We start from the raw sequence: 20439 nt of genomic DNA, 5'->3' as shown, positions 1-20439 counted from the left end.
AAGACCCTCTCACACCTACACCCAATGGGGAGTAAGCCCCGCCCTCTTCTCTTCCCGCCATTACTGCGCTCATTTGGGACATTTTCAATCTTTCATCTGATCTCTCAGCTCCAGTTCACTAAGAGGGTGCTTGCGACATGGACACTAACATCCCTCAAAAATCAGGCTGCTGCCCACACACTCTAGTGCCAGTGGGCCCTGACTCAGGCTCTGGGCTTTACCTGGTCTCATCCTGATATCCCTTACTCCACTTCCATAATCTCATATTTTATCAACTGAGATTCTCAAAATTCTTGCAAATTCTATAGCTATATTATAGGTAATGAATAAAAAAGAGAGCCTTTGGTTTACGTCTGCATATGGCTTTAATCTTTTCTCTACCAGAGTTTGGTTTTGCATTTATGAACTATGCACATCTTGGCCCAAAGGGTTTATCAATAATCTATATTATGAATTTATTCAGTTTATTGTTCTGATTCTCGTCGTTGTAACTAGTATGAGTTGTATGCTATCAGCATTCCATGCAGGTAAAGAATAGCTCAGGTTAGCAGAAGGTGGTCATCAACATTTCTTTGTCAAATGATCATTTTCCCTTTGAGTAGACCTGGAATAAGTCAATACTTTAAATTTAATTGCCAGCCACTCACAAAAACAAGCCAATACTTGCTCCTCACCCCAAACAGGATCTGATACTCTTCTCTCTTTACTTGACTCAAATAATCTTTTTCACTTGATTAATTTAAAAGGTCTGCTTCATTTCCAAATTTTAAAGGCCAAGAACTTCATCTCTAGTTATCTACTCATTTAGAACACTTTTGTCCCCATAAAATGAATGGCAATGGTAGTTTTGTTACAATGGTAATTCTACTTTCCCAACCTATCATGATGAGTTTTCATAAAAACATGACAGGTTGTCCTTAAATCAAAATTGTACAAGAGTGAAAATGTTCCTTAAAAAAACCCAACTTTTTAGGTTGAAATAATCACACAGAAAAGAAACAATATACAATTTGGGATTTCAATTTATTTTTCAAGTTTACAGTATAAAAAACATAACGTGTTTAAAAAATGTGTTATAGTTAATTGGGATGGAGAAGGGCTATAACTGGAGGACCCAAAAGAGAACAAAATAACTTAGATACCAGGAACACTGTGTCCATGACAGATCCTATCACAGTGAGAAGAAGTTTCATAGCATAAACTTTATGGAAATAGGAAAATGGACTTGTACGGATGGTTGCTGGTAGTGTAATTCACTCACATGTTCAGAAATGTCCCACTAGAGCCCACGCCCAGTTAATACAGCAACACATTACTTAGACTGTCATACGCATTTGGTGACAGGTAAGCAGAGGTTAGTTAGCAAACATGTCCTTCCTGGTAACATGCAGTAGTAACTAGTAATCAGAAACAGCACAAAAGGAATCCAATCACTTTTTCACAGTTGACTCCAGCACACAGAGACTGATGGTTTCATCACTGAACTTTCTGGATGAATGCTGCACTCAAAATTCAAAACTGTAAAGTCTTGCTAACAAAGGCAATTGTGAAATAACCTCTCAAGTAAGACCTGGCCCAGGCCTCTCTGGTTTTCTCACTAACACCTTCATTGAGGATGCAGACATCCAAGAAATGCGTTAAATTCACTGCCCCAGAGAGTCAGTTTATGTTCCCCATCTCATCCTTGCTGGTGCCAGGTTCTCTATGAAACAGTTCATGAATGGTATCTTGCAAATTAAATTTGGTTAAGCATGGCATAATTTAGACCAGAGGAGTTTGCCATTTAATTAAAACCTAGAATGAATCTACTGTAAAAATAAGAAATGAACTGGCAGTGGCACACACCTGTATTCCCAATTACTTGGAAGGCTGAGGCAGGAGGACCATGAGTTCGAGTTCAGCCTGGGCAACAAGGTGAGACCCTATTTCAAAATAAAACAAAAGAGAGCTTGAGATATAGCTCAGTGGTAGAGCACTTGCCTAGCACATTCAAGCTCCTGGGTTTGATCTCTAGCCCTGGAAACAAAAATATAATTAAAGTTTAGATTTTTTTATGTTCCTTTTGAAAGGAAAAAAAAAAGAATGATGACCAATGGTAAGATTTCATTACTCCTACAACCGAGGGGCACTGACACAAGAAAGCACTGGCCACATTTCCTTCCTCGCCTACACCCACAGTGATGACACACAGGTTCGAATGCCCTATACATGAGCTGAACTGAACTTATCGTCTGCATCTCAGATCCGCACAACTAATTCCCTGAGACAGTCTCAGTGCTCTCAGATGACAGTGCTCTTCTAGGCTAAGGGCTGTGTAGGGTTTAAAATACCTAAATGCTAAGCAGTTTCACAATGAACACTCCTAGCCACAAGTGAAAGCTCACATAAATCCAGACCCACAAAACCAGACAACTGTACATTCAAATATGCATCCCAGTACTGTTTCAGTGCCAAAAGATGAACCAAAGTCACCCTTAAGATAAAAGCCTGGGGGGTTGTTGCATTTGTCCCCAAGGCTAAAATAAATGTCTTTATTCCACTAAGACAAAGACAGAACACTGCTGTTTCTGAGAGACATCAACTGTGGACTCTCAGCACCATAATGCAAGTAACCTGCCCCCTGCTGCTGGGACTTTAGGAGTCTATAGGTTTGGAGAGACCCTCTAACAGCCCTCCAAAGAGATTTATTTCACAGGCAAAACAAACTGGGTTACCCAACGGGATACTGGACAGGTCCTAGTGAAAAGGACTGAGTCCTAAGATCTAAATTTACTCAGTAGTTTTGCATTTCTGCCCCCTCACTTTGAAATCTCAACTTCCTAATGAGAAGCACGGCTGAGGGACGTGAGTGCCACTCTTTCTCATCTTCCACTGAAACATTAGGACAGAGAAAGATGGTTTATGCACACATGAATGAAAACTCAGACAGCAGAATAGAGGAACTCTTCCCAGAGTTCTGAGGGCAAGTTCAGGGAAACTGGGCTCAAATGGCTTGCTGAGAACATGCTGTCGAGGATACAGGAGAACCTCCAGCTCCAGGCCTCCCAGGGCAGCCTACAGATACTCTTCTCCTTCCTTCCCCTGCAGAAGGGAGTGGACCTGGCCCTAAACCAGCAAGAGGCCAGCTCAGGCCCCTACCACTCCTCCCTCAAGCCTAAGGCCCATGCACATTCTGTCCACATCAGCAGGAGCGGCAGAGAGTAGGAGAGACAAGAGCACAGGGTGTCTGCGGGAACATGGCACCTCTGGGTCTTGCAGCAGCTGCAACACTGACAGGGCTGGGCTTTCCTGGGAGAAAGGTCATTCTCAGGTTCTTCCCCCTATCCCCGGAAACCTGCTGGTATGCTGGAGAAGTGTCCTGAGAGACCACAGGGTATAGACCCAAAGTGAAAGAAGCAGTCCCATCTCCCATGAACACCCCGCCTTGGGTCCTGATTCAAGATGGTGTCTCTAGGTCCCTCCTCTGCATCCAGAAATGTCAGACCCTACATCCTGCTTCAAGGTGAAGTGGGCAGAGAGACCAGAATAAAACACTTCTCTGAAATTCCATATACTAGCCAAGAGTCAGATCTTCCTTTTTCTCACCTGTAAAGCAGATAATGCCTACCTCAAAAGAACTGGGAATTAAAAGGTGTGTAGAGCAGTAAGTATCTGACACAAAATACCTTAAAAATGTGTTAGTACACTTCCCTTCCTTCCATGACCAAAATACAATGCTTTGTCAAATGGGATCCAAAATTTTAACTGAGTATCTTTTTGATTAAAGCATAATACAGTGGCTTGATGAAGTACCTAACCTGCCTTGACTCAGCTATGCTGAATATCATTCAAGAAGTGTACTATGGGCTTAATAGCCCATGTTTTATCTATCATGGAATATGACAAAGTTATACAGTAATAAATTCACAGTGGTGATTTCTTTTTTGTATGTAACAAGATCCATAAAGCACAAATACAACCCAGAAATACATCACTTTACAATCGAGTCTCTGCTGCAGGACTAGTTAAATAAATATGTTAACATTTCTGTGCTTTTAGCAACCAATCATTGGTTTTCCTTTTCTTTTTATCTGAGTTATATTAAGATATATATATATAGTAAGGCTTCCAGGGTAGTGAAGTTTGAGCAGTAATTCTCACAGATCTTGACCTTTCTTTGTTTCTTGCTGTTCTGGGTCACAGGGTCCTAAAGCAAGACAGAAGAGCATGGGCATGGCTGCAGGACAGCGGGTGTCCAGGAGATATTGCTGAGCCCATTACTCCTGGGTGAGAAGCCAGCATAACTCAGGGAAAGGAATAAAGTAGGGGAGGAAGAAGAAACTGGTTTTAGAATCGCCTTCCAAAAGCCAGGAGCTTGGGAAATCCCCACACACAGGGCAAATGTAGAAACATATACACCCTCACACATTCAGAAACATGCTCACAGACACGGACACAGACATCCACACTCAAATATGCATCCTCACGCAAGGAGCCTTCCACAGCAGGGGCCAGGCAAGGACCCAACTTTGTCAGTTTCACTGGGGGACTGGAACACTCAGTCCATGGGCTGGTGATCCATTTGTTAGTCCAATATGCTGGTGGCATCTTGCAAAACTACAGCCACTTTATACATACCCACACTGAACACAATGAGATGCTAAAGAGAGCCAAGGGCCACCACAGACTGCAGGGAGAGGGGCAGGCTTAGCACCCCTTCCCTACCCAACACACCAACACGGCCAGGCCCTCCATTAAAAAGGAGTCTCAAACTCCTGCAATGAACTGCAATGTGGTAAACACACCAGAGCCATCTACTCTCATGCTTTGCTGAAAAGAATCTGTCCTTTTTGTACATTTCAAAGGGGAAAGACCAAGAGGAAGAAAGGGAGGTAATAATAGCTGGACAAAAAATTGGCGGTTGAGCATTCTCTAGGGCTTACTTTATGAACTTTAGCAAAGGGCTTATGCATTTTGACTTAATGGATAATTCAAAGGATGGATGAACTACATAACCTTAAAATCCCAACTCCCAGAATGCACTTTTTAATTTTAACATTCACTTCACGTTCTATTAAAAAACTGCCATGTTTTTACAAGCACACACTTATGAACAAACATTATCTACTGGTTACAACACCACCAGGGAAGACAGCAATCTCAGACCTACACTCCTCATTAAGTTCCCCTTTCACAGTTCATGTTAGAATTTTAATAACTTAAGTTGAAAGCTACAGAAAATCTATAAACATTTAAGATAAATGAGATCCTGTCTCCTCTAATACAAACACACATTTTACTAGCCTTAGGGTACAGTTTACCCCCTTTACAAAGTATGGCCTACAGGTTCCAAGAACTGGCATAAAACTTTACTGTGTTCAATTGTGTGGTTCAGCTTTCTGCAGCCTTACTTTTTTTAAAAGCCATTTACCTGGCTCCCACTGCACCAGTAACTCTTTGGAGGTTGAAAGTGCAAAGGCTTTACAAGACTCCTGTGTTTGATTTTGTTATTCCTTCAAAATGCACTCAATACAAAGTTAGTGTTAAAAAAATCGATATCCAATTTAAAAAGAAACAGTAATTTCGGAAAGTCTGACATTCTTCTATGCAAAGAGTCAGAGAAAAAGAGAAAATAAATTCTTTAGTTTAAACCTATCTTCACCTCCTGGGAACGTACGCGCAATAGTGAATGAATCTAACGCAACCCCTTCTGGACTGGCAATTTAAGATAGGGCTGGAAGCACAGTATTTTTCGATGCTGATGAACAGTGTCATTATTGTTTTACAAATACAGCACTTCCAACTGCACCGCATTTATGTGCAGCAAGTAGTCTGGGACATTAGCCCCTTTACCCAGTCAAAGTTTCACACACATTCACTGCTCCTTACCCTATCTCCCAAAGTATTTCCTGAGAAAGATGTCATAAGGAACTTCCAGTCTGAAGGGAGCTAGAGGCAAAAACTAAGAACAAAAGCACCATGGTTACATGATATGTGGTTTTCATAAACGGAACTGTGACACTGGACAGTACATCTTGGCTCCATGCCACACCTTGGGTTTCCCCTTCTTTCTTTCTCCTCCAATGCATCTTTTTTAGCTGAAGGCTGTTGATTCAAGAATAATGTTTGCTTTCTCAGTACAGGTGTACTAAAACACCCAAAGCCAACCATGATTTTTAAAATGGCACACGAGACACTGTACCACTTGTGGAATGCATAAGACAATAAGGTTATATACACATACACAGAGAGCATTTGATAGCATCATCCTGAAGCAAGGTAACTATCATAAAGATCTGAGAGAGTGAACACTTTTTAAAGGTTTGCTGCAGACATAGGAAGGCAAAGAGAGGCAAAGATTACCCACTGCAAGGTGTAGGATGTGGCCCATAGGAAACAGATCACAGAAGAACCATTCCAACCCAGGAGACTGGCTCCCTATTCTCCTTTCTCCAAACTCCACAGCATCTACTCGCCTCCATGTGACCAAGGACTGAAAGCTTGGAGAAGCCATGCCAGCCCCGCTCCTGGTAGTAAGTGGCTGAGGTGATAAGGTGCACAGTGACAGTGATTAGAAAACACAGGGCTGGACAGCAGTAGCCGCCAGCGTGGTTGGCACTGTTTGGTCTCCCTCGGCAGGGCAGCTTGGGATAAGCTTCGTGACGACTCACCTCCCTGGGAAATCAGATGGCTCCAAGAGGCACCTGCCAACCCCAGAGTCACAGTGTTAGTTCCCCCTGCTCGGTATGGTGCAGGGGGAGGACTGGGTTGGGTAAGCTTTGGCTGCAGCCTAAAAGAGGCATTCCAGCTGGCTGGCTCTCCCGTCTTCTATCTGGTAGGCCACACAATACTTCCCAATGGGACAGTCTAGGATGGGTGGCATCCAGACTGTGCAGAGGGCTTGCGGGGCACACATGGAGAGCCGGGTCCAGCAGCTCTGGCTAGAGCTGCACATCAGGAGGGGCTGTGGGGAGTCTGCTCAGGTGGATGGGGTGGACCGGAGCCAGGGTGGGAAGTCCCAGGCCTAGGAGCCGAACAGGATCAGACAGAGACATGGCAGGTAGGTTTCTCTTTGGGAAAAAACAAAAGTGAATCACTTAATAGCTGTAACCTGATAGTGTGAATTTTTTGTTGGGATCTTTCTCTGAGGAATCTAAGGCAACAAAGAGCAAAGGTGAAGGCAGGCATCTCCTAAACAGCTCCAACTCCCACAGGGAATCCGGTGATGCAGATGATGACACATGCGCATGCACACGGAGGTGCAGTGTCCGGGTTCCTGGAACAGAGGAGAGATGGGTCCCCTAGAATCTTCAAGGCGGTCGACCAGAAGTGATGGGGCTATGGGACGGGCTGAGTCAGGGACTAGTCGTAAGGCGAGGCTCCCAAGGACATAACAGCTCCGCTTTGGTTTACAGCATCGGCTTCTCCAGAAGTCCCACCTTCCAAAGTGAAGATGCCACCGGTCACTCTGTCGAGGTGGACATCTCCTGCGTCCTTCCAAATAAAGTGCAGATGGTCAAAGGATACTGGTCTATCATCTGCCAGCTTCAGTCAGCAATGAAGAATAAAAACATGTAGAAAAAAGACACCCCTCTGGACATATATATCTCTCTCTATATTCTTTTTTTTTAATAAAGCCACAAATATAGAACTTTTAAACTGATGTCTCAGACTGTAAGCGAAGGACAAACTTGTGAGACTTGGGGTCTATAAACTCTTCAGAGAGGATGATGAATGGAATTTTCTTCACATTGACAATGAGGCTGAAGTCCAAGCATTTAAGGACAAAAACAGTTCCGTCCTGTAACCCGTTAGTCACAGCCTCCTCACTGATAAGTCTCCACTGCGTAGAGAGCCAGCGGTCCTTGTCATACTGCAAGGTGGGGCCTGCACTGAGGTATCGTTCTAGGAAGGCCTGAAAGTGAAGAAAGAGCATTAGGGAAGAAACAACATGGAGAAAGCACATTAGGGAAGAAAGACACATGGGGTGGGGGCGTCCTGCCAGGGGCTACCCTTATATATAGGGAAATGGTTCCCAAGGCACCAAAGGTCTTCAGCCAGAGCCCATCTTACCACACTGAATTTCCTCCTCTCGTACCTCCCTGCTGGGTGGGAAGGCTTCTTGGCCTTCCTCAATCTCTTTTGCCAATTCCCAACCAGAGGTGAACTGGAGGTACCCAGAGGCAAACAAATGGGGGTGGGTGGACACTGTCACTGACGCACCTCTCCTCGAAGGGCAGGGGCCCACTGTATGTGCTCCTCTCTCTCTGCCAACCAAATGGAAAGCTCCTTGGGGAGCAGGCACAAGGGAATACTCAGAGCATGCTTGGTGAATCAACACAGGATGGTACTTGCATCGAAAAATGTGCCTGCTCTACCACTTGCTGGCACTGACTCTGCATGAGTTATTTATCTTGTCTGTAAGTAGAGATAAGTACCACTCTTATTCTTTGGATCTGAAATCTCCCCCAAAAGCTCTGCGATGAAGGCCTGGTCTCCAGCTGATGGGGCCACTGGGAGGTGGTACCCAGCTAGAGAAAGCCCAGTGCGGACACGTCCTTGAGGAGCACATGGGGACCCTGACTCCTTCCACTCTTCTTCTCTGCTTCCTGGCTGCCATCAGGTGAGCAGCTTTCCTGTTGCATACCCCATCCGCCATGATGTTCTGCCTCAACACAGACCCAGAAACAACAGCGCCAAGTGACCATGGACTGAATCTTCTGAATCCATGATCCAAAATAAATCTTTCCCCCTTTTAAACGGTTTTTCTCAGCTACTTTGTCACAGCAATGGAAAGCACACATTGCAGGGCTTAATATGAACAAACTCTAATACTGGAAGGACTAGAGCTCAGGAAGCACTTAGCTCTGCCTGGTGTAGAGTAAGCACAATCAGAGTGAGTGATGATTATTTCATGGTGAACCGTGTGCACACACGGCCAGCCCACGGGACGAACAAGGCAATGTCCCCCTCCCTGTCCTGAGTTCTTGTTCCAGAGGCATCTACCTCGCTTGAGTTTGCTGATCGCATGACATCTTCACATGTGCCATTCCGCCTCCTACACACTGTTCTACAAATTCCTTCTTGACCTTCAAATCTCAAACCACCTCCCTGAACCTCTCACACATATTAATATGTGCTCCTCAAACATTTTATAATCGATCGCATGATCTCCTGTGATATTTTACTTTTAGACCTATTATTGTTGACTTCCTTGCCTTTTTCCCATACTAGACTTCACTCTCCTCTAGAAAAAGGAACTATGTTTTCTATTTTCAAAATCTGAATTTCCAATGTGCCTGGTACGGACTAGGAGCTCAAGGCATGTGAATTAAATATACAACAATGATTTAGCTGTGAGAAGAAGAAGAAAAGGGCCAGTAACACAGGTAGAAAAACATTGGGGCAAATCAATCTGGTCCTAGACAGAGGCCAAGGAGAGTTTTAAAGCAGGAACCCCTTCCATCCACACCTTGCTGCTATTGCCAGGTATATTATTTCTTATGGGGTGAGGGGATCTCTTCTAAGGGAGAAAGTAGAGCTTTACCTACTTATGTACCTCTAATATAAAAATAGCTCCTATGAATCATGTGAAAAAGAAGTAATTCAAGACTGAGAAAAATTAAATAATTTGTAGAATAACTTAATGGAAAATTAACATGAAAAATTTTCTATCACATTAATAACTAAAGAAATATATATTAAAATATTTCCTCCTCTAGATAGGAAATGATTAAAAAGAATGACAACATCCATGCTGCCAAGAATGTGGGGAAAAAGTCTCCGCTGCCAGAGGGAATAGTATGAAATGGTAACAGCCCTGAGCAGGACAACCAGGCAGAATCTGTAACTTTGATCCAGCTGTTCCTCCACTAGAAATTTATCCTTCAGAAACGAAATACTTGCATAAATACATATAAAAAAAGATGTTCACTGCCAAGCTGTTAGGACAGAGGATGACAGACTTTTCTATAAATGTAAATATGTTCAGCTCTGCAAGCAACACGCTGTCATAACTACTCAACTGTGCTGATACAGAGTGAAAGCAGACACTGGCAGGTAATGCACAGGGTGTGGCTGGGTACCAATAAAAGCTGATTCACAAGAAGGGCCTCTGGTTTCGGCCAATGAACCTAATATGCACCAACCTAAGCAAATCACAGGACTTGGTGGAATAAGATATAGCAATTAAGAGGGAATGAGTTAGATCGGCATGTCAGATCTGTATGAGTGAAGTCTGTTCTTTACTGACATGGAAAGAGTCAAGGAGCTTTAAGAGAAGAAAAGGAAGTTTCCAAAATATATACATAGACAGTATGATCCCATTTCTGATTTTCCATTTCTAGTTTCTAAAAAAATGCACACGTACTTCTAAAAGAATATATAACAACTCCTTAGCAGAAAGAACTGCTGGGGTGGTGAGGGCAATGGAAATGTCACTTTCTACAGTAAATTTTTCTTTAATGTTTGGGTTTTTATTCTAAGGCTATTATTTTTAATACAGAAAAGTATACATTTGTAAATGAAACAGGAAGCAATCAGGAAACTCTTGAATCTTGAAAATGAAAACTGTTCTCATGGTTCAAGCCATCAGTCTGTACATGCCAGTAATATTTTCCTTCCTTACACCCAGTGTTGGTATCTCTTTGTATTCTGTTTTATAACTTAGTGCTCAAGGATTTTCTCTCCATATTTCAACAAGTGATATACTATAACTTGTAAGTCATTGATTTAGTTTTAATTCTTTTCAGTTTGGAATTCTTAGAGGTTACCATGCAAAAATTTTTTTTAAATCCCTTTGTATACATTTGTATACTATACAATAGTCCCCAGGTGTCCATAGAAGGACTGTTTCTAGGATCCCCCCGTATACTAAGATCCAAGTATCCCCAAGTCCCTCATACAAAATGACATACTTTTTGCATATAACCTATGCACATCCTCCTGTATATTTTAATTCATCTCTCGATTACTTATAAAACCCAACAGAATGTAAATGCTATGTAAATGGGTGCTATACCAAATTGTTTAGGGAATAACAAGAAAAAAGTCTCTATGTTCAGATGGATGTATTCCCTCCTGCCAAAATGTTTTCCATCTGTGGCTGGTGGCATCTGCAGATGTGGAACCCACAGATTTGGAGAGCTGGCTGTATATCTGATTATGCTGAATATTTTTAACAGAGGGTTTACTAAGTCAAAGAATATGGAAAGGCTTAGGGTTTCTTACTGAATATTTCCATAGCACTTCTCCTAAGGGTTGCAGGACTGATGATGTAAGCTCAGGATACATACATAGTGTGATATACAACATGGTCCTTATTAAAAATGGCTGCTAAATGTTCCATTAAAGCTGATGCTAAAATGCTAATGTACATTAAAGCTGAGCTCGTTCACTCTCTACCATGTGATTTATACACCCTATTGCCATATGTAATGCCATTCTTATACAACAACCCCACTGGGGAGATTTCAGTAATACCTCCATTTTATAAAAGAGGAAACAGTGTAACTTGTGCCAATTTAGTGGTAGAGCCAGGATGTGAACCCACTATTCTCTGATAAGATACCATTTGCTACATCCTTAATCTATTTTGCCTCCTTGGCCACCCCCCTCTACTAGATACAAAGATACTTCTTGTAATAACTCAAAAAGTATGCTTATGTCATAATCCAAAAGACCATTAAATAAAACTAAATCTGCAAATCCAAAACGCCTAACATAGTGATGGCATTATTTCTACCATAACAGTAGCTATTCAGTCAGTCTTTATCATATGATAGGTACTATTTTCAGCATTTTACATGAATTAATTTATTTTAGCTTCCAAAATGACGAAATGAGGTAGGCATTATTACCATCCTCAGTTTACAGGTTAGGAAAATGAGGCCGAGAGCCAGTAAGCCATTTCCCTAAGGTTGTAAGCTAGCTGGTGAAAGAGCCAGCTTAGAATGAGTCAGTTCAGCTCCAGCAACCACAGGGTATCCATTATGCACACTGCTAATAGGTGAGATTCTCTCCTCTGTTAGAACTAGAGGCCTCTGAAAGGCACTTAAAAACAACTGCACTGGGGTACAGTAAGTATGAATCACCAATTCTTATCACTTGATGTTTTTGAGAAGCCTTTGATTTTATCATTTCTGGTACAGGTTGAGCATTCCCTAATCTAAAAGTTTTAAATCTAAAATGTTCCCAAACCTCCAATTTTTGGGGCATCAGCATGACACTATATATGCTCAATGCACACAAACTCTGTTCCATAAACAAAATTACTAAAAATACTTTATGTCTATGTGTGTGAAGTGTATATGAAGCTCAGTGAATTTCATATTCAGACTTGGGTCTTAGCCCAAGAGTATCTCATTGTACACATGCAAATATTCTGAAACCTGAAAATAATGTCATACCGGAAACACTTCTGGTTCTAAGTATTTCAGACAAGGATGCTCAATCAATAACACTCTAAATGTGACCAGCCAAGCCTGATGACCAGTGGGGCTGACAGCGGGCCGCACATCGCACCTTGGGGGTCATGCTGTTGGTGATGCAGAAGGCCAGGTGCTGCAGGATGCTCTCCATGCTGTGGTAGTGCTGCTGCCGAGTGGTTCGCAGGTACTTCTGGAGTGCCCTGGCCATGGATGGGAAGATGGCCTGTGCTGCTTCCCTGGGGTCCATTACCTCCCCTGGGGCTTTCTGCTGCTCCTCGGCCTGTAGACGCTGGATATGGATGAATGCTTCTTCCACGGCCACCACCAGCCTGGGAAGTGACAATGACACAGTCATCAGGGGGAACCCATCAGGGTGCTTGAGAACAGTCTCTCGGGGCTTGGAGGGCCACGGCCCAAGCTGATCCTGCCACTAACTTGCCCAAGGCTTGACCATACTGCCCTCCAAAGGGTTGGGGGAGAGAGAAAGAATTAAGAGTAAAAATAAGATGTGGGATGAGGACCCTAGGGCTGGGAGACGAACTCTCTTCTCAGTTCTGCTACTAATGAGCTTGGGAACCTCCAATCAATTTTTCATGTTGACAAAGAAAGTTCAGCTTTAAAGGGTTTGGAGGGCCCTCAAAACACTGCCTAAAAGAGCTCTGTGTACACAGAGAGAGCTAGTGAGCAGAAGCAGCTTACAAAGAAGCAGAGAATGATCCCCCCAGACCCAGTCACCCACTCTACCTGGTCCAGGGGCTCCCAGGAAAAGGAAGGAAGGAAGGGGTGTAACACACATACGGAAAGGACCTGCTACGATTTGGGTCAAAACTGTCCTCAAAAGGATCACGGGTTCAGAGGTGGGGCTGTGGAAAGTGGACCATGGGGGCACTAACCTCCTCGATGCACTGAGCTCATAGCTAAACGGTCTGTTAGGAAGTGTGGGCTTGCTGAAGGAGGTGGGTCACTGCAGGCATGTCCTGAAAGGGATTATCTTGTCCCCAGCCCCCTTCTCTCTTCCTGTCTGCTTCCTGGCTGCCACGAGGTGAGCAGCCACCCTCTTCCACCACAAGGTTTCTTTCGTTTTTGGTATCCGGGATTGAACTCCGGTCCTTGTGCTTGCAAGGCAGGGGGCAGAACCACTGAGCTAAATCCCCGGCCCATCAACCATGACGTTTCTGCCACACCACCTGCTTAAAGCAAATGCAGCTGGCTGGCCATGCTGAAACCTGTGAAACCATGAACTGAAATAAATCTTTCCTCTTTCAAATTGATTTATGTGAGGTGTTTCACTACAGTGATGGAAAGCTGACGAACACAGAAAACTGGTACTGAGAAGTGAAGCCATTGCTACGACTATACCTGACCGCGTAGTTCAGAAACCTTTGGAGTCGGTTTGTGAAATGAGTTTGGAAGAGTTTGGAGATGCTCACCAGAGAAGCCTTGGAATGTCATATGCGGAGCTTAATGAGCAATTATGGTGCAGACTCAGAAGACCAGAATGCCCATGGGAATGTGCTCATGAGGTTTCAGGTGGGGATAAGAGCTCCAGTGGGAATTGTACTGAAGGCCATGCAGATTACATTCTGGCAAAGAACTTGTCGACATTTTGTCCATGTCCTGAGACCATGAGACTGAATTTTAAAATGACAGACTAATCTGGCAAAGGAAATTTCAGGGCAGCAAAATCTTCAGGCAGTGGCATGTGTATTGCCAGCTGCCCTTAGCCTCATTTAAATATGAATCATTAGGAAAAAGCAGAGTGGAGAGATTAGACAAACTTGCAGTTTGTCCAGAAGTGCATTCAAAGCTGGGGCCAAGGAAGGTGGCTGAAAAGATTAGTGCCATTAAGAAAAAAGTGCTAAGTGTTTTGCACTGGGACACAAGAAAGATGCCCTGAGGACATCTCAAGAATTGATCCAGCCCTGACCCATTGCAGTCTTACAGGGGTAAAAGTATGAATTCATTTGAAAGGCTCTTTTGACAAGAGAGAACCAGCATGCCCTGTTCCTGCAGGGACACCTAGGAAGTTGCTTCCCAAGTATTCATTTCACTGTGTTCTGCCATTCAGGCTCAACCTGAGAGGCCACTGCATCCAGGGTCCCAGTAGACCCAGCAACTGCTCCAGTTAGTGGCAAATCTTGGCATCATTTACATGATTCTGGTTTTGCAGGCATGCAGAATGCAATAGTTATGGGGTCATGGAAGCTTCCCCCAAGATTTCAAAGGAAGGTCTGGAAGACCAGGTATTGGCAGCATCCCTATAGGCAGTGTCTGAGGAGTCAATGCATGAAGGTATAATAGTCAAAGTGAAACTGCAGTGGAAATTCTGGGAAGGTAGAGATACCAAGAACACTGTATGTCTGCTGAGAAAAGCAGCAGGCAGTGGTCAGAGTCAGCTCAAGAGAGATGCCAGGTGGGTTACAACCAGCAATACCACAGCAGCAGAAATACCCAAGCCCTTTGGAGCTCACATCATGCTACAATATGCCCTGGCTGCTGGATATGAAGCTACAGGATTTAATGTTTATCCTGCTTGGATTTGGTCTTGCTTGAGTCCCATCTCTCCTTTTTAGGTCCCCATTCCTCCCTTTTGCAATGGGAATGTTTACTCTGCATCATTGTATCTTGAAAGTATGTAACTTACTTTTTGATTTTCACAAAAGCTCACAGCTAAGAGCTTTCCTTGAGTCTGAGAGAAGACTGAATTTGGACTTTTGAAAAATACTAGAACTATTGTCCAACTTCTGGAGATGGACTGAATGCATTTGCCATAATGAGACAGATATGGACCATATCTGGGGGCCATAGGCAGAATAATGCGGTTTGAATCAAAGATGGCCCCCCAAAGGCTCATGTATTCAGAGGAAGAGGCCTTCTAGAAGGTAGCTGGATCACAGGGCCATCAACCTCATTGATGGATTAACAGCTGAATAGGCTGTTAGGAGAAAAGGGCCACCTGAAGGAACACTGTCCAGGTCACTGGACACAACATGGAAGAGCATATCTCTAATTCCCCCCCAATGCCTCACTTTACGGCTGCCACAGATGAGTACTTTTCCTCTACCACTGCTTCCACCAGGATGCTTCTTTCTGCCTTGCCATAGGCCTGAGGCAATGGAGCCAGCTGACAATGAACTGAAACTGTAAGGCAAGATATATCCTTTCTCTTTAAAGTTGATTTATGTCAGGTACTTTGTCACTGTGACAGAAAGCTGATTAATACACCACCGTTGTCCTCTTTCTCTAATTAACAGGAGCAGATGTGGAAAATCAGCAAGGGTTGAGGGGGTAGGACAGGCCTACTCCAAGTGTGGGCCACAGACCAGCAGCAGCATCACCTGGGAATCCGTTAGAAATGCAAACTTCCAGTCCCACGCCAGAACTACGGAAATGGCATCGTGACCTTTGTGAGTGGGCCCTGAGCCTATGATCTAGGTTAACAAGCCCTTCTTGTGAAGGGAACACCTGAGCCAGGTGCACTCCAAGGGCCCACAGTAGTCATATTTGTAAACAAAAGCTTCATCTTGGCAATGAAAAAAAAAAAGAAAGAAAGAGGTGCTTGGGGGTGGGTGGGCCACATACCTTGCTCTCCGCTTCTTTACCCGACGCTCATGCTCAGCCTCTTCGTAATACAACTCATTGTGGCTTGAGTCCCTGCGCCGGGCGGCTGCAGCAATCATAGCCCGGGACTGACCAGTGGCATTGTTACTGGGGCCTTTGGGGAAAAGATGATGGGAGGAGCACAGCTTTAATACCAAGGCGCTGGCAACGGAGCAGAAAGTACCAGTACTGTCCACCCACCCCCCATGAAGCAAACACAAAAATCCTAACAGTATCTTCCCAGGAGGGAGGATTCCACATTCCCTACGGCCACAGCAAGAGAGCCAGGAAATCTCCTGACACAATCTGACTGGAAGAAACAGAAAAAGCACTCAGAAGGGGATAAAGAATGTCCAACACTTAGCCAGAAACAACATGTGGAGTGTGCTGAAGATGTCACTTATCATCTGTTACATAGTTTCAGTTTGGCCATAAAGGCAGCTGGGACACCACAATGAAAGAGAATAAGCGGGATAGGAGAACAAGGACAGAGAAAGAGAAAAAAATCAAGGGACACGGGACACTGATCACATGCAGAGAAACAAGCTGAGCTGGAATGTCATGGCAGTCATGACTTTTATAGAAAATACCAACACTTGAGGACACGCAAAATGGCCCATCTATGAATTCAAACTGAGAACTCCTGTTTCATCCCCTGATCACTGACCACCTTAATTTGTCACAAGACATGGCATATTCCAAGCTTTCTTATGAATGACTTAATTGGCTGGTGACTTGGTTTCCCTAGTGGGAACCTCCTAAGTTTCCAGATCACAGGTGAAATTTACCAGTTCTTCAGAATTCACAGGAAGTCATACACTTCATATGTAAAAAAAAATTGGGAGGATACTGCCACTAAAAACTGATATTATACATAAATCACTTTACTTATTGAAAACATGATCTCCTCTGGAGTCTGAAAAGCTCTTTCCCTGACCCAAGGTGCCACGCAAGAAACGACACCGTGTCCTATTTCTTAAACTCACACATGTGATACCCTCAAGCACAGCTCAGACTTTCTTAATCTGGCCTCCAGCCTCCTGCTACCACTCAACTCCAGCTCCCAGCCTACATGGACAAATGCCCATAAATATCTCACCAGGTGACTAAACTACTGAGATTTCTTGTCTTAAAGGACTAGGGTAGGTTTCTGTAGACTTTGAGTAACACTCAAATTTTGAAAATTGGTCCTTTCCTAATGTGGGGGTAGAGGTCCCAGCAGGAGGCAGAAAACACATTACTATTGTTTTTAATCATAAAATTCCCAAAATGAAATGCCCACATATCTAAACTGTAAATTAACAATCTTCTGAAAATGTTTGCCCATGTTTTTTTTTAAAAAGAAATTGGTCTGAAATGAAAACATACATAAGGTAAGTACATCTCAGGCACTGTTTTAAGGCACGTACCATCGACATTGTATACTTTCAGCCCGGCCATGTGTTTGGCTGCTCTGAATTTGGAAGCTGTTAGGAGGTTTGGGTTATAGATGGTGAAATCTTTGTAGTAATTTTCCAGAACCACCAAAGCTGCTCTTTGGATACTGCAAAAAAGAAGGTGAAATTAATGCAAAGTAGAATAAGCAGATCCTAAGTAAAAAAATCCTTTTTCTGCGTCAGGTAAGGTAATAAAACATCAAGGATAACCTTGACTTAAGTCAGCTGGTTTCCACATACCTTGCGTCTCCAGGATGAGAATTTAAAGACCCAACTAAGTCTCGTCACCAAGAGCTTTCCCCGCCAACACTCCAGCAATAGCCAAAGCCCACCTAGCCAACAGCTGGATGAGGAGGAAATTACAACTTATAACTGACATTTAGACAGAACTTTTCCTATTTTCCTCAGTTTACAAAAAAGGAAACCAAAAACCTTGGAAAGGCAAGAGATTTACCTCAGAGTGAAAGAACAAAGCACAGACTCGGGTTTCTTAGGACCCGGTTCAGCGTCTTGTCTCCTAGTTCACTAGCCCCGGGTCTGAGGAATCCTGGGTTTTAGGTCTTATGTGGATCAGAACAATGGCACCCACACAGGGTAGAATGTACTGAGAAGGTTTCATCTGAGATCATTTGAGTTTTATGGTCTCCAAAGCCCCCTGATCCTTGGACTGTTATCCCTGGCTCTCAGCAGAGGGGCATGAAGGGCACTAGCACTGTCCCAAGGTCTGAGTCATCAAGCTATCACCCACTAGATCTTAAGAGAGCAGTAAGGAAGACTACAGCTCACGTCCACAGTAGGAGTGTGGATGTGGGAGGGCACCATACTCAGAAACGAGCAGTGGTGGCACAAGGACGCATTCTTGGTCTCATGGGCAGCACACCTGCCATCTCGTAGAGCAACTTGCAGGGGCCTGGAGAAGGTTTTTGTATAGCCTATCTTATCTGACCTTACGATCATTCAGGATAAGAAACTGAAGCTCAAAAGTGTATGATCAACACAAGGGCATACATCTAATACACAGGAGAGCTGGGACCCTGACACAGACCAACAAACCTCCAACTCAAGCTCTTTCCCCTGTTACATGCAGCCTCTGCAAAACCGCATGTGTCCCCCTGCAGCTCTTGAAGCTGTTCACTAACCACCAGGGTGCTAAATACTGCGCCTGTGTCTTTACTGTGCCCTTTAGCTTGACATTCCTAGTACTCTGCTGAGCAGATGGGCGCATGAGGATTATTTAGGATGGCCAGAGGACCAGGACAGGGCTGCCTTTGACTCCTAGATGGTCGACCACACTGCCCTCCAGTGCTCTCACAGTGGCTTGGGGATCCTTACTTCACAACAGACGATATAACACCCAAGCCACCATGTGGAGATTTCGTCAATCCACCCTCTCATCTTGGATCTAAAAGGATCTAGAAGTCAGGCCAGATAACTTCCCTGTGAGCACAATCATGGCAGTGCTCCCTTAGTTATATCACCAGCAGTGCCATGGTCAGTGATCCATACTGGTCCTACACACAATCCTGTGAGGCAGGGAAACACCGTCGGGGGGACTCTGGTGAGATCAACCTTGCATTACGGAAGTCTAAGCTTCCTAAGAGTAAAGTGCCATTTTGAAAGTCCTAGTCATTCCATTGCTCAGTTGATCATTCACCAGTCTCATATTTAAGTACCTGCATGTGCAAAGCACTGGGATACAAGGATAGATGGGAAAAGCTTCACTTTGGCCAGATACACACAGCACAAGGTGCTTGACAAGTGTGCTCTCACTCTAAGACACATAGCGGTTGACTAAGCACACAGGACAGCTTCCATACTGTCCCAGGAAAGAGCAGCATACAAGAACAGCTTTCCTGGGGAGCTGGCAATTGAGCTGAGGTTTGTGGCATTACAGGTTTTTTTGAAAAAGTCCATTCTACTTGCTCTGAGCTCCCTCCCCTCTACCTGTGGCATTCCCTGGAGGAAGGCAAGTACTTCTTCATCCTTCCTGCATCTAGATATTTACCACAACCCTTTTCCTGGTAACGCCTATGTGCTCTCTTCCACACCTATGTCACTTACTACCCCACTCACATGCTGATTTTCCAGTCTCTAGCCTTTTGTGTGAGGCAAGGAGTCCTCTGAGCAGAAATAAGCCCCAGCTGCACACACCTAATCTGTGAGTTCACACTATTTCATCTCCTACCCCTATACTGACATAGAAATTTCTCTCAGAGTCTGAATTCCAGCAGAAAATTATTTTCCTAATCAAAATTTTAAAATTAAAAGGCAATTCTGAAAATTCTCCTCAGGCCTGTTTTCAAAGCAAAACCCTCTTGTGGCTGTTAGGTTTTACTTTTCTGCTCAGCCACGCCAACAGGAAGAGCCCAAGGAGCCCCACTACCTCAGCTGGGCCAGCAAGAGAATCTGTCACATTGCTCACCCCACTCCACAGTCACAGACCACTGCCCTGTTCTGCCTGGAGAAATGGCTTCGATCCCAGCCCAGCTCCAGCAGGGATTCCACTCTCCACTTGGTCACAGTGCAACACAGGGCCTCTGGCAAATGCTGCTCACGCTGGGGCAAGGCCACAGCCTGCAGCATCCTGCCTCAGAGCAAAGCCCTAGGCATCCCCTAATGAGAGCCCCAATGCTTTGTGTGTGAATCTCAGTCTTCCCATGGCTGAAGAACCTCCGGTCTGAAAATCCCACAGAGGGCGGAGAGTGGCGTCTGGCTCATCCTCCAGCATGGCTTCTCAGTGGAGGCACCGCAGTGCTTCAGAGCCGGCGTGGACCTGGCTGGCCTCCCAGGCCGACACACTAAGCTGGAGCTGAAGGACTCTCAGCGCTAAGTTTACAAATGCCTCCAAGAGCTGTGCATTCAACAAACATAGCAACTGTAGGGAAGGAGAATTTCTATACAGCTAAAGATAACACATAACCAATGTATCCAGCTTTAAAAAATGGGGATGGTCTTTTGGATGAAAATCCCATATGCATCCTCCACTTTTTTACAGA

The 20439-nt window shown here is 44.2% G+C and overlaps 1 protein-coding gene across 2 annotated transcripts in view; it reads right to left on the bottom strand.

Annotated features, from left to right (window-relative positions):
- Positions 1-1004: 1004 nt before the first annotated feature.
- Positions 1005-20439, bottom strand: part of Vangl1 (VANGL planar cell polarity protein 1) — a 52628-nt gene continuing 33193 nt past the window's right edge. For both annotated transcript variants that reach the window (XM_004853791.4, XM_004853792.4), the window contains exons 5-8: positions 17417-17550; positions 15990-16122; positions 12502-12736; positions 1005-7894 (exon numbers count right to left, since the gene is read on the bottom strand). In XM_004853791.4, the coding sequence (XP_004853848.2) occupies positions 7634-7894; positions 12502-12736; positions 15990-16122; positions 17417-17550 (763 nt within the window). In that variant the 3' untranslated portion in view covers positions 1005-7633. The remainder of the gene's footprint in view (positions 7895-12501; positions 12737-15989; positions 16123-17416; positions 17551-20439) is intronic.

This window comes from Heterocephalus glaber, unplaced genomic scaffold (genome assembly GCF_053883595.1).
Source record: "Heterocephalus glaber isolate CG9 unplaced genomic scaffold, H.glaber_assembly_v1.0 deba00001442, whole genome shotgun sequence".
Lineage (NCBI taxonomy): Eukaryota > Metazoa > Chordata > Mammalia > Rodentia > Bathyergidae > Heterocephalus > Heterocephalus glaber.
This window is presented reverse-complemented; position numbering and strand designations above follow the sequence as displayed.